This window comes from Ambystoma mexicanum, chromosome 9 (assembly GCF_040938575.1).
Source record: "Ambystoma mexicanum isolate Mex_15411 chromosome 9, UKY_AmexF1_1, whole genome shotgun sequence".
Classification (NCBI taxonomy): Eukaryota; Metazoa; Chordata; class Amphibia; order Caudata; family Ambystomatidae; genus Ambystoma; species Ambystoma mexicanum.
Window position 1 is genome coordinate 187,322,736 of NC_090931.1, and position 23,389 is coordinate 187,346,124.

General features: G+C 46.5%; 1 protein-coding gene across 2 annotated transcripts in view; it reads left to right on the forward strand.

Moving 5' to 3' along the window:
- Positions 1-23,389, forward strand: part of MPZL3 (myelin protein zero like 3) — a 94,859-nt gene that overhangs the window by 65,941 nt on the left and 5,529 nt on the right. The window contains exons 2-5 of one of the 2 annotated variants that reach the window (XM_069614452.1): positions 5,307-5,473; positions 5,587-5,797; positions 7,014-7,176; positions 10,001-10,067. In XM_069614452.1, the coding sequence (XP_069470553.1) occupies positions 5,307-5,473; positions 5,587-5,797; positions 7,014-7,176; positions 10,001-10,067 (608 nt within the window). The remainder of the gene's footprint in view (positions 1-5,306; positions 5,474-5,586; positions 5,798-7,013; positions 7,177-10,000; positions 10,068-23,389) is intronic. The other variant, XM_069614453.1, reaches the window with a different exon arrangement.

The following is a 23,389-nucleotide window of genomic DNA, read 5'->3' on the forward strand; positions in this document are numbered from 1 at the left end:
CTCTCAAGTCCTCCAGGCCCTTCAACTTCAGGACTAGTTGGTGTCACTCGACCTCAAGGACGCTTACTTTCATGTGCCGATTCATCCCAAGCACAAGTACCTGAGGTTCACGGTTGGCGACTCGCACTTTCAGTTTCGGTTCCTGCAGTTCGGATTGGCCTCGGCCCCGAGGGCCTTCACCAAGCTCATGGTGGTGGTGGCAGCGTATCTCAGGAAAGGGGGATTCACGTCTACCCCTACCTGGACGATTGGTTGATCAGGGCATGCTCTCCCAAGCAAGTCCGCGATCATCTGTTCTTCACCGGCTGGGCTTCTCCCTCAACTTAAAGAAGTCCCACTTGACACCAACCCAGCGGCTTCAGTACATCGGAGCAGTGCTCGACACATCCCTGGGGCAGTGTTTCCCTCCCCAGGTCAGGGCTCATCACATTCTGCAGATGGTGAACAAGTTTCAACATGCCCAGAGTCTCCCGGCGTTCGAGTTCTTGAGGTTGCTCGGCCTCATGGCATCCTGCATTCTTCTGGTGCCAGAGGCCAGGCTGCTGATGAGATCTCTGCAGTGGGCTCTCAAGATGCAGTGGTCACAATCCTCCGGCAGGATGTCAGACCCCGTTCAGGTGCTGCCCTCGGTTGCCCAGAATCTTCTGTGGTGGGCCGTCAAAGGCAATCTGATGAAGGGAGGGCCCCATTTTGGCTACCTTGGCCGGAGGTGAAGATTGTGACGGACGCATCACTCACGGATGGGGAGCTCATGCCAACGAGTTGACAGTCAGTGTTTGTTGGTCTCCGTTGGAGTCCAGACTCCATATCAATCTGTTGGAGCTGAGGGCCATCAGGCTAGCTCTGAAAGCTTTTCTGCCGTCTGTGCGAGGGAAGAATGTCCCGATCCTGACGGACAACACGGTGGCCATGCACTACCTCAACAAAAAGGGGGGGGGGGCAGGTTCACTTCCTCTGTGCAGAGAGGCGATGCAGCTCTGGTTCTGGGCCATCCAGCAGGAAATTTATTTCGATCTAGGCAGTTCATCTGGCCGGAGACGAAAACGAGACGGCGGACGCTCTGAGCAGGCAGAGCACGATCTCTCACAAGTGGGAGTTGGCTCAGGAGATTCTCCTGGAGATATTCGCCCCTTAGGTGGACCCCACAAGTGGATCTTTGCCACCAGTGTCAACCGGAAGTGCAAAGGTTCTGGTGGTGGGAATTCCCTCCAAGAGGAGCCTTAGGGGACGCGTTCGTGGTGAAGTGGTCGTTCCCACTGCTGTATGCATTTCCTCCAGTCCCTGTCATTCCTGAAGTGCTGCGGAGGTTATGGAGGTTCGGTTCCCGGATGATCCTCATTGCTCCGGCATGAGCCCGGAGAACGTGGTTCTCGTACCTTCTTGACTTGTCCATCTGCCCCCCACGCCGTCTTCCCTACCGAGACCATCTGTTCTCACGGGAGGGGGGGGTCAGGTTCTCTATCCAGAGGTCAGATCTCTCAACCTTCACGCTTGGCTTCTGAAAGGTTGAGGTAGAAGGATTGGGACCCCCCCCTGAAAACGTGATGGAGGTGTTGCTTTCAGTCAGGCGGCCTGCAACTAAGACCCTGTACCGTTGTCGTTGGAGAAAGTTCCGTGACTCGTGCAGGGTTCAGAATGTGGATCCTTTTTCATGTGACATACCTGTGGTTCTGTCTTTTTTTTTTTTGCTTTCCGTAGCCCACAAGGGCCTGCAAGTGGGTACCATTAGGTTACCTGGTGGCGCTGTCCATATTTAAGCGCTCGTCTGAGGAGTGTTCTTATTTCAAAATTCCTTTTTAATTTCTCAGTTTCTGAAAGGGCTCACTAATGTGTTTCCACCGTCACCTTTCCAGGTGCCTGGTTGGGGATTTGAACCTGGTTCTAAAATTCTTAATAGCTGCTCCATTTGAGCCTTTACATTCTTGTCCTTTGAGACTGTTGACGCTTAAAACTGTTTTTAGTTGCGGTCACTTCCGCTCGCAGAGTGAGTGAATTGCAGGCACTTTCTGTTAAGCCACCCTTCACGGTGTTTCATAAGGACAGGGTTGTCCTTAGGGTTCGTCCTTCTTTTCTTCCGAAAGTTGTATCGGAATTTATTTTATGCCAGAAGGTCATTCTTCCGCCATTCTATCCTCCTCCGCATCCTGTTAAGGACGAGGAGAGGCTCCATAGGTTGGATCCTAGGAGAGCTTTAAGTTTCTACATTTCACGCATGTCCCAGGTCAGAGTGGACGATCAGCTCTTCATGGGATACGCTGGAAGGCATTTGAGACAAGCTGTCTAAGCAGACTTTGTCTAGGTGGATTATCTTGGCAATTTCTGAAGGTTACCGCTTGGCGGGTAAGGACCCTCCGGTAGGCTTACGGGCCCATTCTACTAGGGGTGTGGCTGCCTCTACTGCCCTGCAGAGGGGTGTTCACATTCGTAACATCTGTGAACAAGCCACATGGGCTTCGGTCCATACATTTGTAAGACACTACTCCCTAGATTCTATCCATGGGCAGATTCTGGCCTTTGTCAAGGCAGTCCTCTATTCTGCAATTTAATTTGGCATTCTAAATTCTAAATATTTTTCCCTCCTGCATACGTTGGTACTGCTTTGGGAGTCTGTCATAGATATGGACTATGTCGGAGGAACCAATCCCCTCAAAGAACAAGTTACTTTCTTACCTGGTTACGTTCTTTCGATGGGATGTTCCGACAAAGTATTACATATCGCACCCTCTCTGCCCCGCTACATAATTTCTTATGCTATTGCAGCTTAGTTTCTGCAAGGCTTTCTGCGGTCATACTGGCAGAAAATTAGTGCCGCACGTTCTGGGAAAAACTACAACTGAGGCTACGGGCGTCGTGCGTCCTACTTATAACATCCGGTGACGTCGACTCGATGGAGGCCCTCGAGGACAGCGTATTGACGTCATCGACGCAGGACGCAGACGCCTAAAATTTTCCAAAGCGGCACAGCTGTGGTGATAACCTGTCATAGATATGTAATACGTCGTTGGAACATCCCATCGAAAGAACGTTACCAGGTAAGAAAGTAACTTATTCTTCTTGACTTTTTGTTTGTTCAAGCCGCTAAGTAAGTATCCTAAAAAATATTCTACTACAATCGGGGCTCAATATTTGCACTCGACGATTGGCTAGTGAACTTTTGCTCTTGGCGAGTAACAAAATAGGTGTGCTGTGTATAATGTTAACGATTGAGATACCGAGTGACTTTTTGGCTGGGTAGTAGCTTGCAACTGATACAATCCTGGCACGAGAATATGCAAGGCTCCAGGTAAGGATTCGAGTGGTAGCATTTTGCTCCCTATTTATTTGAAGTTGCGTACAACATTTTTAGGGATGAAAAAAGGTAATTCCCATTGGAGTATTTTTGTTTTGTAGGAGAGTAAAAATGTATTTAATCTGAAACTGGCAGTTTTGAAATCTATGCTTCTTTGCACCTAGTTATACATGCAAATACAAATATTTTTTTTACAGTAAAGTTCATCTTCAGGTCAGGCAATAATAATATTGGAGATCTTTCCTTTGGCACTCATTGTTTCCTATTTTTGTTGGGAGTTTATCAAAGTCTATCCCTGGGGTGTGTTTGCTTAGCTGAGCATTTACCGGGTGTACCAGTGACTGGGAGGACCCTACTCTGTGAGCTGGTATGTCTTTGCCTTTTCGGATAACGCTATTTGCATTGTGTGACCTCCTGTCCACAGACTCCTATTGGCCTCAACAGTTCTCCCAGAAAGCCTGTCACTCTATGCTGCTGACATTGCTCTTTCCATCTGTTCTTTTTTTTGGTGGGGAACCCCCAAATCTCTGTGATCGCCTGCCCATCATGATAATTTGCCCCACATTAGCCTTTCGATGTGCGAGTGCAGTGGTGACGGGCACACTGTGCCCAGAATGGAGGCCAAGTGTTTTAAGCCACAAGGGTTCTATGGCTTCATCCACCCATTAAACTATTTTTTCAGGCTCTGTTCAGAAGAAAATAGTTTTCTAGAATATATGGCAGTGCTCGTTTCAAAAGAACACGCTCATTCGATGGAAACTACTGCTGTTACGCCGTGCCTCCACTAAGCTACATGACACACCCCTGACTCGGAAGTGCTACGTACATTAATATGACTGTCTTCAATTGCATGGGTCAAACATACCAACAAGTAATTGGCATATTGATAGGTCTTTGTGCGTAGACCAGATAAGCATGGGGGGGGGGCGCTTACCCTCCCCACGCACAGTTATGTACTTTAGAGGTTCAGGTTTCCCCATCTGCTCCAATTGCTGAAAAAGGGGCAACCCCCCAAACCCCCGGTTGCATAGTGAGCAGGAACCGTACCTTTGCCTTCAAATGAAGTAACTCTAGATCGCTCAGTCTCCATTTTTATTTTTTCCAAATCTGATTTTATTTATTAATGCAATAAAAGCTATAAATAAAAAGCTTTGTATCTTTTTGTGGTTTCCGCAGCTTGAGGAATAATGGAATTCTGTGAAGTAATGGGAATATCATTAAGAGGTTTGTGATGCTCAGCCTAAGATCCACCTCCACCAATGTAGAAACCATAAACTCTAGAAGGGCTGACCTGAATCCTGGATTACCTTGGTTTGCACACAAAAACTTCACAAACATTTAGACTTTTTTTTTTCAATTTTTTCTTTTTTTAAAAATCATTGTCAAATTTAATAATCTTTCATAAAATGAAAGCCATCGTATTTTCAAAAAGCATCGCTACAGGGTGAGAGATATTTAGGCTATGCATTTCAGCTGCATCAGATGAGTCATTTACAAATAGGGAAATTGCACGTGAATTTCATTAGTAAAATACTCGAGACATCCAATGATTTCAACATGTCTTGAAGATATGGGTGACTTTCGGTTGATGAAATAGATCATGAAGTTAAAAGAATATTTTCAAAATCGAGCTATTTGAGAAGTTTCTTCCTTCGTTTGCTAACAAAGCTAAACTGGGGTGCATTTCGGCCCATCTACACTATACTTAGCTGTGGGGCAGTTGAAATGCTGAATATTGATTTTCTTCTGCATAAAGGTTGAAATTCTGTTTAACAAATTGTGGAGTTTACTCCTGTCAGTGAGTGGGGAGCGTGTGTAGAGGCGTTTGAAATACAGGTGCAGATGTGCTCATGTCAAAAAAGTATACTAACCCCTACTCCAACCCCCCCACACTATCTTGTTTCTGGGGGGGGGGTCACGATGACAGAACCGTGCCCTTTTTGGTCAATGCTCTTTCTCCTCTATCCCAGGTGTTATGGAGGGTAACTTGCTGTCACTTTCTCTGGTTCCCCAACAGTTGTATCTAATGTTCTCTCTGTGTACATCAAAGTGGACGACGAAGTGTATGGAGTCGTCGGAGATCAAGTAAAGCTTCGGTGTACATTTCAGTCAGATTTCCCGACCTCCGAGAAGGTAACGGTGGACTGGACTTACAAGCCCCAGAATGGAGGGCCCCTTGAGACGGTAAGTTTCTTCAATGTCGTTCCAAACCCCAGCGACGTTCTGCTGTGTGGCATGATCGGACATCTCCATGTGTTTGCCAAAGGAGGAATAACCGGGCTTGCCTTCTGTTGCAGATTTTTCATTACCAGCGGGAAGCTTATCCTACGACGAGTGGCATCTTTAAGGATCGCGTTGTGTGGAAGGGGAACATTCCTTGGAAGGATGCCTCTATCGTTATTGAAGACCTGACCCTGCAGGACAACGGCACCTTCTCCTGTACAGTCAAGAACCCCCCGGATGTCTTCAGTAATCTTCCACACACTGTGCTTATGGTGACAGAGAAAAGTAAGATGTTCTCAAGATGAGGCTGTTTACCAAATTAGAAGCCAACCCATAATGTTGGCAATGCCTGACCTCTGGCCAGGGGCTTTGGACATAGTTTGCATACGTGGGCTGAGCTTTGCCACGCAGGTGTTGGTTGTCCACGAGGTTTCCACTACAGCACCTTAGTAATAATATTGAATGTTGCTGCTCGGTAGCTCTAGGTTGCCCCAGACTCCAGTCTTTGTGTGGGGGTGGATGTTTTGGTTTGCAGGAGCTTCCGAGCATGCTGTCCTTCTGTTTCCTTTTCAAAAGCCGGTCTTCACTTTGCAAAATCAGAAGGGACCTTTTAAATGTGGTGTTTTGAAATGGAAGTCTATGATCCTACTTTCATAGTGGAAGATTTAAAGTCAAAGTAGAACTTTCCCCCAGTTGATGAGGTCTCCGCACATATAGCGTGTGCTTAATTAAAGATCTAAATATATAAATGCTATTATCAAATGCAAAACTAAGAAAATGCAACAGCAAACTTTGCCAGACCGGTTTAAAACAAACCAAAAGGCAAGGCCAACATTCCTCTTCTGAAGGCCATAATCTCCATAATCACTTGTTCATCCTTTCCACAAGTCATCATTTGGCTTATACATATAAACGTAGGCCACATTAGGGAAGTACCGCAGCTGGGGCAATGGGAGTTGTATGCCAACATTGAGCTGCTCACCCTGTAAACATCCTACCTGTGTTGCAGTTTCTGCTCCAGATAAGATTTTGAAGTGGGAGTATTTTACTCTTTTTTTGAAAGTTGGGAGTAAAATAATGTTTGGGACTAAAGCGTCCCATTCCTAGTGGGAGTCTTTTTTTTTTAATGGAATATCTAACTATAAAACAAATGTGTTTGCAATACATATTTGTATGCACATATTCATTCACATTAAAATATACATTTTACCTTTTCAGATAGGCAGTAATATTTTGTTTTCCGACGGCTCAACATGTTCCATTGGTCCAAACATATCCATGTAACTGTGTAGGTGAATGCAGGCGGGCAGGAACCTTGTGTCTGTTTCCTAGTTTTGGTTGACCGTATTGTTCCTCTGTTTTACATTTTTGGAGGTCGGGCGGGGGAGTGAAAGTGGCCGGTACACCCCTTATCTGTAGGGCTGGTTGCAGTTTGTGTGATGGAACTGAAGGGTTTCACGTGGTATCCTCTCACCCCTCCTGTTTATTTGTTCTCTCGAAGGCATCTTTTTCCGTCTGACTGAAGTTTCGCTCTTGTCCATCCTGGTGTTTGCCCCATCGACCCTCGTGCTGATTTTGCTGTTTGTGAGAATGGGCAGAAAATACAGTGTCCTGGGTCAGCGGAGGAAGAGCACCAAGAAGTCCTCTATTGAAGTCTCCAGAGAGTGAGTACGTGTGTGTGGCATGACTGTGGGCTTGACTGACGCATGCAGGCAGAAAAGAAATGAGCAGAACCTCCTGGTACTGCAAGCCTCGTGTGGACACGGTCTCGCGTGGTGCGCAACTTGGAATTCTGAGGCAGGATCTTCCTGGGTTCTTCATGTGACTCTGGAATGGTGTGGTTTACCAGAAGAAATTAACAAAAGGGAGAGACCAAGTGTGAGTCTGTCAGGGGGATAGAAGGCGGTGCTACAAGTGTCTAGTATAATGTAGTACGATGATACATAATCTAAAAAAGAAAACCTATTGTGCAAGGTCCTGCTGGTGCACTTTAGACACACTTTCCTTAGGCATTTCTCATAACTAACATTTAAGACACACCTACTTATGCAGCAATTACATAAGTGTGAGATATAATTAGAGTGGTTGATTTCTGACCCCCTCCCCAGATGTCTGTTCTACAGAAGAAAAGATGTGAGCTTTATCGTTTCTGGCGCTCGTCTGCCCCAAGGAACCATGAGTGCTGTTAGCATTTTCCTCTTCCCCTTAAAAGGTGCATTCCCTTACGGGCTTCTCTCCGTTGCCATGGCCGTGTTACCTAGAGACCAGGCAATGCATGGAGGACAGCAATGTGAGGGGGTCAGAAATGAAAGCTGGCCACAAAGTTGTCATGTTTTTGGTTAAAGATTTTTATTTAAATAAAAAGGGGTTGGGGGAGGGGAGAGCCTCTCTGACTCTATTCTAAAGAGGAGGCCCCGACCTGAGTGTTTTTTGTTTTTGTTTTTTTGGCATCTGTCTGTGTCAGGATGTCAAAAACTAAAAAGCTGCCCTTGTCTTCAAAATGTCCTCTCCTCACCCTTGCACTACAAACAAAACAAAGTGAGAAAGGAAATGTCTTCAACCTGATATTGGCAAACAAGTGTTCACAAATGATGATCAGAATAACTCCAACAAAAATGTTCTCCAAGGTGAAAAGATCTTGGATCCAGAGGGTAGTTCCCTTCTACTGGATTCTTAAATGGGATGGCAATGTCTTTCTACTAACAGTTCCTGTGTCTCTCTGTGATTCACAAAACTCCCGTTAGGCAACAAGTTCTGTAACAGTCTTTCTTTAACACAAGCTTCTTCTTTGTCTTACACTGTCCTTATTTAACATTTCTTGTAGCTTTGTAAATAGCCTTTTGTACTCCTCTGCCAGGTCTTCCCCTGTGTTTCCAACTGTCTGGTATCCTTCTCGTGCCAGGACTACTTATGTGTTTTCAATTCCTCTACCACCAAAACTGCATATACCATTCTTGACTTGGTATATCTCTCTGCGCCAATGTTCGTTCAAACTTTGCCCCACACTTGCATCTCATGCACTCGTATATTATTGAGGTTTGGTTCTGTACTTTGCCTTTTTTCTGCTTTCAAACAATCTTCTTATGGTTTAGGTGTTTGCAATCTCCTAACTTTCAAATTGTCGTTGGCGCTGTTGCCAGAATGCCCTTGGGTCCCCACTTGCTTTGGGCTGGCTCTCTGCAGCATATCCGGTCCTGTTGCGCCTCTTTGGCTCTGCCGCTTACTTCCCACTCTGGGTTGTGCACACGTCCTTCTGGCTTCCTTCGTGGCTCTGCTCTCACGCCTGCTTCTCTTCAGGTCGCGTTAAGGCGAATGCTGCATTTCTGAACTTCTGCGTGCCCAGGACCTTTCTTGTGGCTCACGGCATCTCCGCGGCTTCTCTTGTTCACGCACTGCGTCTCTCCTTCTGTCTCGGTGAACTCTGTTGTTCTGCCACATCGGTTCGCATCTCCAGCATTCGTGAGCCCCTGCATAGGAACCAACATCTTCTCCTGCACTGTCACTCTGTAGTGCGGTTGCCATCTTTAAATGTCCCGCACACAGGTGTTTTTGTAGAACTTGCCTGCACGTTGTACTTCAGGCTTCTGTTACCTTGTACCAACTCCTTCATCCACCTTGTCTCGGTACTTGGGTGGTTATGGGAGTTGGAGTCCATAGTGTCATTGGACATACAGTAGTCAGATAGTCTTTCTCAGTGGTTTTACATGAGAACAGTTTCACATAGAGGTGCACCAGAAGCTAAAAGTGTTTTGTTGGAGCTATGATTCTTCCATTCATAGGTAGGAGTTTGACCTAAAGAACCATTTAGAAGAAATAATTTTTTTCTTCCAATACGAGGGGGGAACAAACCAATGGCTATAGGCAATCAAGGTCTTGGGCATTAGCGGGTCTTCCTCCTGGGAAAGGGGGGGAGGGAATACTGTGTCTCGTCCAATGAAGTCATGACGTCTCCCCAGTAGTTGTCTCCTCATATGTGATCCTTCCTCATGTAGCCGCCCCCAGGATCAGGTAGCAACTGCATTCCGCTGGCCTCATGGTAGGAGGTAACCAATGGGGAAACGGTGATGACTCCATTGCAGTCATCACAGCAAACTGATGCGATTTTCCCCTCCACCCGTAGTTCCTTGCAGTATTTCTCAACCCTTGATCCTGCAGACAGAGCCTCATAGTATGTCTTCAACAAATGAATTTTATATAGAGAAAGGTCGCAGCACTGGAATAGAAGGGTTTGCTGTGGTCTGGATTGAGGTGCATTGGCAGAGCTGTCCGAGGGCCCTGCTGTTAAAATAGCTGCAGATGTTACATTCCATGAATGATTGGATTGAAAGAGTTCTGTATAATAGTCACCCATTGAATATTTAGGCAAATTAAAGTAAAATGGGAATTTAAAGCAGTAGTTGCCGCAAAGGCTTGTGAGGTGTCAAACTTATTTGATTGGCCAAAAGGGTTGTGACCTTTTTGTATTAAATTCCCTCACCGTCTCCACAGGACCGGCATGGACCAGAGGCCTGGCTGCCTGATGCGGGTATGCATCCGATGTGCGAGCTGCATGGAAGTAAGTTTTGGTTGATTTATTTTGTGTGCCAGATCGGGGCTTTCATTTATTTTTTGTTACAATTTAGTCTCTGAAAATGAAATGTAAAAGATTGAATTGGGTTTCCACTAAGAGGTTTTACTAACCTGCGATCAATGGTAATCCAGGTAAAAATACCAAGACTTCAGACCAGCCCCACCCCCCATCACACTCCCTTGTCCTTCTCCTCTCCTGTCACACCTGAAGAAGTTACCAGAGTTGTCCGCGCCATGAAGGTCTCTTCTAAACGGGTCTCCCCTTGTTCATCCAGGACCATCAAGGCCAACCTTGGCTTGTTTGCCCCTACTCTTGCTGATTTGTGCAACCACTCTTTTGTCACTGAATACTTCCCTCCCCCCTTAAGCACTCCCTTGTGTGCTCACTCCTGAAAAGAAACTCTGACCCTACCTGCCATGCCAGTTAACACCCGATCTCCATCACCCCCCTTCTTGGGGTAGCTGATTGAGAAGATGGCCTTGCCCCAACTCAAACTCTCACACTGAACTTGTTGGTGGCCTCCACGACCATCAATCTGGATGTCGAGCACCCAGAGGCACGGAACCTTCTCTTCTGAACACCCGTGAAGAACTTCTCGCATTTCTGGATTCCAATTCCCCAGCTGTCCTTATCAATCGCTCCTCTGCATCTGACAGTTAACCATTCCATCCTCATACAAAGGCTCCACAATACACTTGGTATCTCGGAACGGGCACTGGATTGGCTGTCCTCTTTCCTCACTAACCGCTCTTCCCAAGTCGTGCTGGGCCCCTTTTCCTCTCCTATTTCCATCTCCTCCTGTGGTGTCCCCCAGGGTTCTATACACTCCCCCTTTCTCTTTAACATCTACCTTGCTCTCCTTATCTCCTTTCTCCTCCAAATTTGACACACAGCTCTTCAGATTCCCTGCTGACCCTCTTGCACACTAGATCATCCCTGACTGCCTAACTGCCATCCAGTCCTGGTGCGCTTCCAGTGATCTCTGCCTAAACGCCTGTAAAACTGAGATCCTTCCCATTGGGACGCCTGCTCCCTCCTTCTCCCCCGCACTCTTGCCTTCCTCCATGGGCTCTCCCCCTGTGCCTTCAACTGAAACCAGAAACCTTGGGGTCTTCGACTCCTCCCTCCCTCACACTCAGGACATTGCCAAGAAGTCCAACTATCAGCTCTTGCTTCTCAAAGGAATTTTACCTTTCTCATTTTCCCCTAGAGGCTCAATGTGACTCAAGCCCTGGTTCTCTCTATACTCAACTGCTGTAACAGCCTCCTCCTGAATCTTCCTTCTTCCACTCTGTGAACCCCCTCCACCCTGCAGCTTATCCAGAATAGTGCAGCAAGACTTAATCTTGGCCTTAAGGCCAGGGACCGCATCTCTCCTGCACTAAAAGGTCTTCGCTGGCTCCCGGTTGCTGCACGGATTAAATTCAAATCTCTCTGCATCATCCACAAGGCTTTCTGAGCCCGGGGACCACACTTTCTTCAACTTTATCTCACTAAATAATCTCCCTCTAGATCACGTCACTCCTCTGGCACCAACTCTTTATGTGTAAAGCTTTTTGCTGAACAGAGGGCAGGGGGGGTAGCTCACTTTCCTCTGCGGGCTTCCTCCTATAGAATAGCTCCTCCTGCCCCTGCGCAGGATCTTCTCAAATTCCAGAAGCTCCTTAAGACTTTCCTCTTTTCCTCCTCCTTCCCTCCTCTGCTAATCTCACAGTTGGTGAATCATTGTCCTTGGTCCTTTATGCATCTTTGGGGCTGTGACCCCCTGCACCAATTCTTCCCAGCTCCTGTCTATCCACAGCACTTTGCATCTGCACACCCTCTGCTCTAGAGGCTCACACTTACACCTCCTGCGGCCCAGTCGTGTAGCACACAACATTCCTAGCAATTTGTCCATGGCTCACCCACAAGCTGGACTCCCCAGCACTTGCCCCCCTCTTCCTTTCTGCACTTTCACGTTATAGGTTCGTCCCTTTTCTCCCCCCCCGTCCCTCCCTCTCCTCCCCTCTGCTCTTAAAATGTTGTGGTGTAATGTATTTCCCACCTGTTCTCCCTCCCTGCCCTGTGGGTGCTTTGAAACAGTATTTTATTATTGTATAAGCACCTAACAAGCAAACAATAAATAAGTGATGGTAGGGCCTCTGGTGACCTATGCACCTGGTTGGAGCAAGGACGGTACTCTGCTGTACGTCTGGCTCCTTCCCTTGACAGTGCAGGTACCCACTTCAGGCAACAGGGGCTGCATGATTTATTATTTTATTTACTGCGTGGACCTCGCTCGTGAGAAGTGCAGTACTGTACAGAGTATGGGTAGCCAGAATTTGGGCTGGCATCTTTTAGTAGCGCAGTACTGTGAGGTATGCATCGGTATGTGTCCCCATTCAAATTCGTCTTTGGTTGGGTGTTGTTGAAAGAGCCATGCTTTGAGAGGTTTGTGAAATTGGAGAATTAAGGAGTTGCGAGCAGACACCGGGATAGAGTTCCAGAGGGTGGGCACACGACAAGAGAAGGATTGTTTGTGGGTTCTCTTTGCGGACGAGTTGTTATTCAAGCCAGTTGGTCGATTTGCTGCACGAGAAGCTTGTGCTACGAGATATGTGGAACTTAGCTGCCAGGTGCGCTGTTGTGCTACTCGCGTCTGCTTTGTAGATGATACATGCAGTCTTGAACAGTATCCTGGCTTGGAGTGGAAGCCAATGTAGTTTGCATAGGATGGGGGTAATTCTGTCAAATTGCTGTGCTCCATAATAAGACGTGCTGCAGCGTGGTGGACTGCATTTAGGGGTGATGCAGGTGGAGTGAACTCTACAGCACATCAAACAGTCCTCTAGGTAAAGCACTAGACAAATGATGTGTTCTATCAACCGGGCTAAACTATTCTACTCTTGAAAGCCCATTTGTCTTTACTTTGTATTCATGTTGTAAAAAAAGACGTATGTAGCCAAAGTTCAAATATTTCACACTCGGACAAAACCCCCTTCCATACGCACAACCAGGGGTACATGTGCATTAGGTAACATCCAGTGTTTTTTAGACGCGGTGACCCAACACCTCGCTTCATCCTGTATAGCAAAGCTGTCTTCCCACCCTCTCAAGTCTCCCGCAGTACCACCAGTATTGCCTCTGGGCACCTTATGGACTCGAGCACGGGCCACAGCTTCAGTCTATCAACTTTGTTGAAGGCTGTGCTTAAGTCCATAAAAGCAAGGTACACCGCCTCTCCCTTGCAGAACACAAAGTTGGAAACCAGGAGATACAAATTCAGTGCTTGTACCATCGTTCCCAATCCTGATCGAAATCCGAACTGGATGTCTGTCAAAACCTCCCCTTCTGTAAGCCAGGTCTCAATATGTCCTAACAAGACCTGTCCAAAAACTTTAAATGAGGTATCCAAGAGAGATAAAGGGCAATAGAATGATGGTATAGTTGGATCTCTTTTTAAAGATTGTGAATATGATCGCTTATTTCCATGAGGACGGATAATGACCCAAAATTAAGCAGGTATTAAAAGCTAAGGTCAATACCGGTGCCCATAGGTCAGTTTGCTCCAAGAACAGGTCAGCCGGTATTGCATCTGGACCTGAAGCTCGATTTCGGGCCTGGTCTCCTCCCCCATCGCTTTTAAGACCTTCTATAGAAAAACAAAGCATTGAACTGCAGGTCTCCTTCCTCTCCGCTTCACAACTTACACAGAACAAAGACCCAAAATAGGATACCCAATGAGACGCCCCCGCATGGGTTACCCTTATGACCCACCTTCCCATTGTATACAGGCCCCCCCTTAACAAATTTTCAAAAACCTTTGGCATTATTCGTCCTATTTGCCTCCAGAAACTCTTCCCATGCCAATTCTCAAGCTCTATTTTTCTATGTTCAATCGCCCTACGGTAGTTGGATCTGGCCTTGCCGATGTTGCCTCTAGCCGTCTTCGGAGATTTTAGAGCATCTAGAAGTGCCTGTTTAGCCGTCCTACAGGCCTGTTTGAACCAAACCCCTCCTCCCAGAGTTCCCCTTCCATTTATGCTCTACTAAAAAGCTCCCTGTGAGTTCCTCCAAAATAGCCATAAACAATCCTGCCACCGCCACCACTGGTTTGGCTGAGTTTGCAAGGGTTGCAGTCATTTCCGGGGTCAACCCAGCCAATATATTTAAATGCAAACTGGATACTTGAATTTTCCCCCAGTTTATCCTTCTTTGTGACACTGTTCGATTACCACTTGGCAGGGACCCTCCCTTCCAAACAGTCCTCTGATGGTTAAGGCCAAGGGATAATTATCACTACTTCCCACTCTGACCACTTCAAAACTCCTTTCCACAAATCTAGTGATCGCCAAAAATATTCAATGGTTGAGGAACCCTGATGGTTATTGAACGTACGTTTCCCTGGGATGTCCGGCTCAATAGGACCGTTCACCAATCTCATGCCCCATTCGATCAACCAAGCACTTAGTTGAAGACCCCTTGCACATATCCTGGTGTCCTCCATTTGAGGTTCCCAAACATGTAGGAGTTGGTCCTCCAATGGTTCACAAAGATCTTTTACTAACCCACACCCCATTCTAAGGTTCAAGTCACCCCCAGAAATTAACCTATTGTTAGTACACCCTTTATTTGCCTGATAATGTTCCCCTCTGCCTTGTGGGGACTATTATAGCAATTTAGGATATCAAACTTCTCTACCAGGCGGACTAAACCTTAAGTTGTAAAGTAAACCTGCGTCTCCACCACCTTAAGCCTTCCAGGTAGTGACACCTTGACCAAGATGGCCAGACCTCCATAACTCCTCCGCCTCCGGTTTCTTTTGGCTGATCTGCCATAAGAGACCTAACGATCCAATAGGGGAGTCTCTTGGTCCCAGGTTTCTTGTAGGAGGATCACATCGTAAGGCCTCAAAAAATCTAGGTGATCTGCTGCTCCAATTTACCCTTTGAACCTGCTCTATTCCAGGAAATGATCTTACATTGGAACCAACCTCCTCAAGATCATGCCCACTCCCAGCCCTACAATCTTGGACCCCCCCCCTCTGTGCTCTGAGGCAAACAGTCCCTCTGTCAGTCCTGCTCATCCAGGGATAGTAAGGGATCAAATCTATTCTGGGACACCAAACCCCCTGATGACTTCACCCCTACCATACCCCTGTTGTTCACTCCTATGCACCTTGACCCATGGTTGCATGCAGATAGAATTGCGTGTAACTGGGGCACCCCCATCACCAAGTCCTGTGCCCCTGTTTACCATCCTCTACATGAGTCCCTCTGTGGGTGCAGCCAGTGACCCAATGGGAGGGGGGTTAAAGGTCCAAGCCCCCCATCCTACTGCCCAGTCTCGATCCATTTGCCATTAAATTTGAGGTTACCATATGCCTGACAGTCTGGATTTGTGAAGCAGACCACAATGCAGTCGCCCTCAACTGATGTTCTAGTGAGGCCCACCCATCCCATCCCATTAAAACTAGATTCAGGGCCATGCTTGGACCCATCAGGTTGGTATAAATCCAATGCGTAGCTTTGTTCATCGATTTCGTGGATTCAGACACCCTTGGCCAGGCCCCTTACTCCCATTATCTTCCCCCACCAACGGGGGGAAGATTTAACCCAGTGTTCTCTCCATCGGCCTGCACTGCACCAGGAGCACTAACCAGGGCTTCCTGAATAGGCTTGGTCCTTCCTGAAGCCTTGAACCTAGGATTCTTCCTTCCACAAAACTGTCACCCCCATCTTGGACAATTGTACCACCTGTTTCAGTGCCCTCCATACAACTCAATCCCACCTTGTTAAGGGGCTACTACGGAAAAAAACACTCCCACACACACCCCCCCACCCACACCCCCACCCACACCCCCACCCCCATACACACCCCCCCACACACCCCCTACACACCCCCCCCACACCACCCCCACACACCACCCACCCCCCCACACACCACCCACCCCCCCACACACCACCCACACACCACCCCACACCCCCCCCACACCCCCCCCACCCCACACCCCCCCACCGCACACCCCCCCCACCGCACCCCCCCCCACCGCACACCCCCCCCACCGCACACCCCCCCCACCGCACACCCCCACACACACACACACACACACACACACACACACACACACACACACACACACACACACACACACACACACACACACACACACACACACACACACACACACACACACACACACACACACACACACACACACACACACACACACACACACACACACACACACACACACACACACACACACACACACACACACACACACACACACACACACACACACACACACACACACACACACCCCCCCCCCCCCCCCCCCCCCCCCCCCCCACTTTTAGTTTTAGGTCTCTAATTTAATCATCCAAGATTTCTAAGGTATTCATTACCCCACTTTTGAAGGATTGGAGTAGGATGTGGGTGGCTTCAATTTTATCCAACCATTTAGCATCTTCAGGTATATTCATTGTTGGTGTACCATGTTTAGAGGCCAAGAGCTCATAAAGGGGCATTTTTTACATTTTTTTTATCAATTAGGGTCTCTAACCAGATCTTATTGTCGTTGAGGTCCGTGAAATATCAGCCACCCCCACCTTGGACCTCTCATCCATGGCCCCCTCCCCTCCATCTATTGATGCTGTGGGTACTATTGTAACCCCATTGTTACAAAACAGGGAGGTACCCATTCTCAAGGGAGTCTCAAGGATAGCCAGGTTGGACCCAACCACCACGTCCGCACCAATGTCCTTATTGCTCACATTACACGATATCTGGCCCACAGGTGAACCCCCCCCACCCTTCCCCCCCTTTCGTCTAGCCCCCCAATGGACGAGGCAGCTTCCCAAATAGCTTTTTCAGTAACCTGGATCCTCTCAAGCAGATTCCCGGCTATAGCTTTTAGATGGGTATCCAATGAATGTTGGGATGCAGCCCGCCTAGCTCTTAAGGTCCCAACTGTGAGTTTGGGGGTTTGTTTTGGGGCTCTGGATTGTTTAGGTTTTTTTGCACTAGCCATTTTACCCGAAGCTCCTTCTTCCCTCAATTTCCTTCTTAAAATTGCTTGAGAAAGCTCGTTGTTAATTTGGTAACAGAGAGTGGGGGCTAGAATGCTGAAGTGCTAGTAATATACAGTAATATGCAAATCCGTTCTAATAAAACAACGTTGGCACAAGGAACAAGTGAAGATCATGAATATCAGGATAAAAACGAATATGATGTGGTGATTGATACACAAATTATTAAAAATATTGCTGAGTTAGTGATAAAAAGTGTGTAGCATAGAAAGGATCAAAACAATCAAAGGCAATATTTGTTTTTATTTTTTTTTAACAAATTAATATACAAATTCCAATACTAGAGTTAATAGCCAATTCCGTTTTTCCTGTTCTTTCTACAAATTGGACAGGGTTAGTCGGGAGTGATTTTAGGCAGTCCGATTTGTAAACAATTAGCGTTACCACATATATATATTTTTGAAGCCAGTAATCCAATGTGCCGATCTTATGAATTCTTATCAAATATTAGCTGATATGAACTGATTAAAACAGTTTTGAGCCGGTGATCTTAGCAGCCCTCTGCTTTCGACCCCTCTAACCTCTCCAGACCCTGCTGCCTAACCGCTGCTGCTTAAGGGGAGAGGAACTCGCAGCACCTATGGTGCAGATGGAGGGCAGACCGAAATTACAGGCCCAATAAGTATCAAATGTCAAAATATAGCAGGAAATAGAAGGTGGCGGTCACTAGTTTTTGCGGGCCAAAATATTCTGGGAGAAAGCAGCTGGTGTAAGGCAGAACTAGTGCTTCTAAGCCCAAGGGTAGTGCACGCCCGACGGCTTAAGGAGCTGCCAAAGTCAACCTCTACCCCCTCCCCCACCCCCCCTACCGCCCCTTGGGACTAAAGACGCGCACTGCAGAAAACCTTTTCGGAAGACGGCAGTCAATTCAATTAATTCTCAGTCAGTTTGGTTAATTTCAGCAAATTTAGGACCGCAGCAATGGCGGCATGAAGAAGCAGCAAAGGCTGTCAATGTCAACAGTGATCGGCCCCAAATCTGAGTAAGTGGGCTTGAGTTGCGATTCCATATCGTAGCTTACTGCCGCGCGGTTCTGTGCGCCGGAAAGACGGGGATTCCCACGAAAGCACCACACAGGTCACACCTGCGTGCGCCATATGCACGGACTGCAAGGACTTCAAGGACTTTATGCATTCTAATGAAGCTGAGCGTAAGGCCCTTTGGGTATTGTGCATGCAATGGATGGCGATGCAGAATAACTGACACCAAATAATCAAACCAACTCAGGAAGATGGAATAAGTGCTGTTTTATTAACAATTATCTAAAACTGGGAGTTACAACGAACGTTCGCTCGAGCTCTCAATGCATTTCTCATAAAAACATCCTTATATGCAGAAAATACATCGGTTGTGACATCATACTACGTGGCAAATGAGAAAAACCTATCCGGGGTTGTGTTAGGTTCAAGGGGACCATCGAAGTACACTTTCTATAAGGGGTGTGATTGTGATAACTCATGCCTACCTCTAAAACATGTCATCTTCAACACTATTAAGTACACAGTATGTCATTGGCTCTCAAACTATAAGGCCCTTTGTTTTACGGCCCTCTATAATTGGTTGGCATGCTCGTGCCATGTCTAGAAAATTCGGTTCACTTAGCAGCATGTAAGCTCAGACCCAGGTGCCAGGAGGTGGACTTGACTTTACCTCCCCATCCAATTAGCCCAACATCTCATCACCCATGCCATCTGCCATGACGATTGTCTTTGAACTTGACCTTGCAAAGTATCCTTGTCTGTGGGAATATATGGGAGTACAGGCTTTCACTATCGTTGTTCTAGAACTCAACGCTGAACTCCATTTCCATCCTTCACTTACGTGACAGAAGACCACAATTTGGTCCATTTTGCAGCATTTAAATGTCTTGAATGAATAAAACTTGGCACGCTTGGTGTTCTTTCTTTACACCTTAACAAGAGATGATTCAGCTTCGCACAATCACCGACCTTGGCTGCTTCAGCGTTGACACAAGGCCAGACAGCCCTTCCAAGCTCTTTCACGATCTCAGCTAATGTGTGCTGTAACACAGTTCTCGGCTTTTCCTCCATGGGTCCTGGCCTACTAAAATTCATGACACCGATGTCCAGCTTCTATACATTGGCAGCTTCGGCTGCAGTCTATTCACTACATATAGCTGGCTTCTAAGATTACTTAATCTACTTGCGTTACAGCATCTGTACAGTTATTGAATGGCTTGCATTGCTTGCAATGCTTCACACACGTGCAATCTTCTTTTCGCATATGAAACTTTACTAACTTCGTCAGTTTCTGTAAGGGCCATGCATTCTCTTCAGCCAGTATTGTCCGGGCATCGCGCTAGTCTTTCGTGATGTCGCCAGCTCCTCTTTTTGCTCCTTTTCATATTCCTTCAGGGAGTTCCTTCCTCAGATTGTCGTCTCTTCGGGGATACATTTAATAGGGTTTTCTCAGTGGGTACCTTTCGAAAACTCGCTGTGGAATTGGCACAACTGCTGCTGTTAAACATGGCACAATCTCAGGCTTCCAACATAGAGGAGGTAGGGGGGCAGGACTTCATGCAGAGGCATGTAACTGCTCATCTACAAAACTATTCTAGTGCAGCTTCAATGCTACAAGCGGTTAACTCTCTCCTTTAAGTCTGAAAGCACCCACTTATGGACTGCTGTGAGAATAAGCATTCTCCTGTCCCCTCTCTGCTCTTCCAATCACTTCCCTCGCATGCAAGCACTAAACCCACATCAAGATTTCAATTGTCTAAAGAATTATGCATTTGAATGCAGGCACTAAGAGTGAAATGCTTAACGTTCGTAATTGCTGGGCCTTTCTTAACAGCGAAACCCTGGTGCCGTTTAACATCTGTGTCCTGTTCTGTCATGGGGAGTGTGTGATAAATCACAATGGTCATCCATGTCCAGGCTAAGCAGGCTTGCTATGTGGAATTAGTGGCTAGAGAGGCATTTTGGTGCAGCCAGTCTAGTAATTTCTTAGTTTGGCTTGACTTTTTTTTTTTTTTTAACTGGGCATCTCTGATAAAGCAGCCCTGGCTAGACTGGCATTTGTGTGCTGCCAGTCTAGCGGTTTCTTACGGCAGCATTGCACATTTTTCTGGGCATCTGTGATAAAATAACCTGAAGTGTAATTGCTTAGTTAGTCTGCCATTTTGGTGCAACCAGTCTAGATGAACTGGATAACCTTCCAGCCCTTTAAGATGGGTTAGCAATACATTTGAGAAGGATGGGGGGGGTGGGTGCAGAACACCAATAATCAAAATGACTCAAAGTAGGCAAAAAGATGCTATTTTAATATCAATTATCTAAAACTGGGAGTACACCAAACCTCTGCGGACGTCCAAATATACGATCTCAATGCGAGTTTATAAAAAAACACACTTTTCTACTAAAATCTCGTCATAAGTGACATTTAACCTGCATTTTACTGACATCCTACGTGGCCAACTACAAAACTTATTGAAGCAAGTGATAGGGTTGGAGGAAATATCTAAGTATACAATCCATACTTGTCTAATGGGCGTGTGAAAAGTGATAGGCTTCTTAACATCATGTGGGGCAACTAAGCCCTTCCCTCAAAACAGCCACTATGAACGTCACTAAATACACGACGTCCCATTGGCTACAAAATTATAGGACCCCCCTAATCATGTTTGTTTGTTTTATTCATTGTTTGTGCGCGCCAGACCCAAGGGTAGCAGGGCGCAATGACAAGAAAATGCGAAACTTACAGGTTACATCAGAGCACAGTGTACATTAGAAATTACATTAGGGCACGAGGTTGCATCATAGCACAATGTACATTAGAAATTACAGTAGGGTCACACAAATAGATACAAAATATACAAGTTCAAGTAGGTCGATCAGAATTCCCACTGTATGGAATGATGGTCTATTGATAAATATCAGTAGGAGGTAGATAACACCAGTCAACTAAGGTCAGTCAAGGTAAGGAATTGAATGACTTTTTTCCTGAAACAAAGGTAGGTCAGGTCCGCTCTAAGGTCTTGTGGTAGTGAGTTCCAGGTTTTAGCTGCCATAACCGGGAAACTATTTCCTCCGATAGTAGTGAGTCTAAAGTTCGGTATTGTCAGGCAATTGGAATTGCCGGCTCTAGTTGGTCTAAGAGATGTTCTCCTGTGGAATTTGTTAGACAGGTAACTAGGGGCCGAATTGTTAAGGGCTTTGTGGGTCAGTGATGACACCTTAAGTTTTATTTTGTTCTCCGTGGTCAACCAGTTGTGATGTCGACTAGTGGAGGAAATATGGGACCTTTTATTAATGCCTAGTGCTGCTCTCAAGGCATTATTTTGTAATGTTTGTAGTCTTTGGGTTATTTTTTTACTGGCTCCAGAGTATAGCGCATTACAATAATCCATTCTAGAAAGCATTAAGGCTCTAGCCAGGATTAGGCAACTCTTATTGGAAAGGAATGGTTTACCGGATCCAATCAGTTTGCACGTGTAGGCCGTGGATTGGTATAATTGGTCAGTTCCTAACCTTTGTCAGCGCCTGCCCAGGTGCTGGCGTTTTAGGCTTGAGCATCCGCTTCCCACCAATTGGAACATAATCACCTCAGTGGTCTGCTGTCAATTAGGGCCTTTGAACTCATCATTGGGAGTGTTCTTCTGCTGTGGAAGGTACAGGGGAGTGGAGGCTCACCCTGCCCTCCAGTGTAGGTGTGACCATCATGCTCGTCCAATTTCTTCCCTACACGTGACTGAAAACCACAAAATCGAGCTAAAGTGTATTTAAAAATACTATTTTCCCCCAGGTCTCTGACGTTTTGTTTGTTCTCATCCATGTCTCTAACTAGGAGGTGCGTTTCCCCCACAACATTGTAACCAATTTCTGTTCTTCTCAGCCGGATACAGCCTTGGCTTCCTGGCTCATTCAAGCTCGCTATTCTGAGATTCGCCTGTAATGCGCCATGCTGAAAAAGCAGCCTTTCTCCTTTTGCTCGGCTCTGTTTTATAATTCTTAGTGGAACCATTCAGTCTTCACTTATTCCTATGTATCCATACGTAGGCGCTTGCTGCAATCTATTCACTATAAGCTAGCTTTTCTGAAAACTTTGTCTGCTTGCATTACGTTGCTTTTGTACACGTATGAACTAACTTGATAACTCAATTATTTCTGTAGCATAAGCCTCTACACCTTGAGCCCAAGATGTTGCTTATCTTTGATACTTTCTTGATGCCTTATAGAATATCCGCATTCTCTAGTCTCTGAATCTCTTCTATGCACGTCAACTCGGCTCTGCGTGATGTTACCAATCTGCTTCGTCATTCAGGCGTCCTGCTTCTTCTGGAATCTCATTTAAACAGCCATCATACCATCTCGTATGCAGGTATGGTTTTCTCAATGGGAACCTCGCCTCCAGGATTCCCTTGGGCCTTTGTCGTTTCAGTTGCTCTGTATACGGTGCATACTCTGCTTTCCAACATATAGGCACAACTGGCGGGGCATTTGAGGTGGGGGTACTTGGCTCCTCCTTTACACAGGTATGTCTAAATGTGGCCTGGCGTGCTTTAAAATGTTAAAGGTATTTTTACCACGCACCGTCACCAACGGAATTGGTCCCCAGATGCTCTAGCGGATCTGTAAGCGATAAGGTGGGATGGGTTAGTAAGGTGAAGAGGGAGTAGGATAGTGAGAGGAGTGGTGTTCTGTTGGCAGCTTCAACTCGGTATACACCCGGTGCAGAGCTTTGGTGCAGGTATTGGATCGGTGTCAGTCCGCGTGTGCTGTTGCTCCGGCTTATGTGTTGTTGCAGTGTTGTGAAGTGCGTGCGGCTTGTTGTGTGAGAGATGGTTGAGAGTTTTTATAAGTGAGAGAAGTATGCAGAGTTTGAACTTATATTGGTTAGTGGGTTACCTGACCTATAGCATGCTAACATTCACAGTTTTGTTTAAGTGTGGCACTTGTTGACCTTCACAATCCTATCTAGATGCGGCGCAGGCTAATGTTTAGAATTCTATCTAGGTGTGGGCATGCTAACATTCAGGCTTTACTGTAATGTTATTACGTGTCTAGGCTGGTCTTTATGGGTGCGGGACGGTATGGCCACCCATGGCACATAGGGTATTCCCTCAAAAAAAACGAATCGCAAAACGAGCCCGGCAATGCAGTGTTATTTTTATTTATTGAATTTTGTAAAAAAAAAAATGTTTACACAAAATAGAAAGGGGTGGGGTAAGGGAATAAATTAAGGTATGGGGGCTGTGGAAGGTCTCGACACCCACCC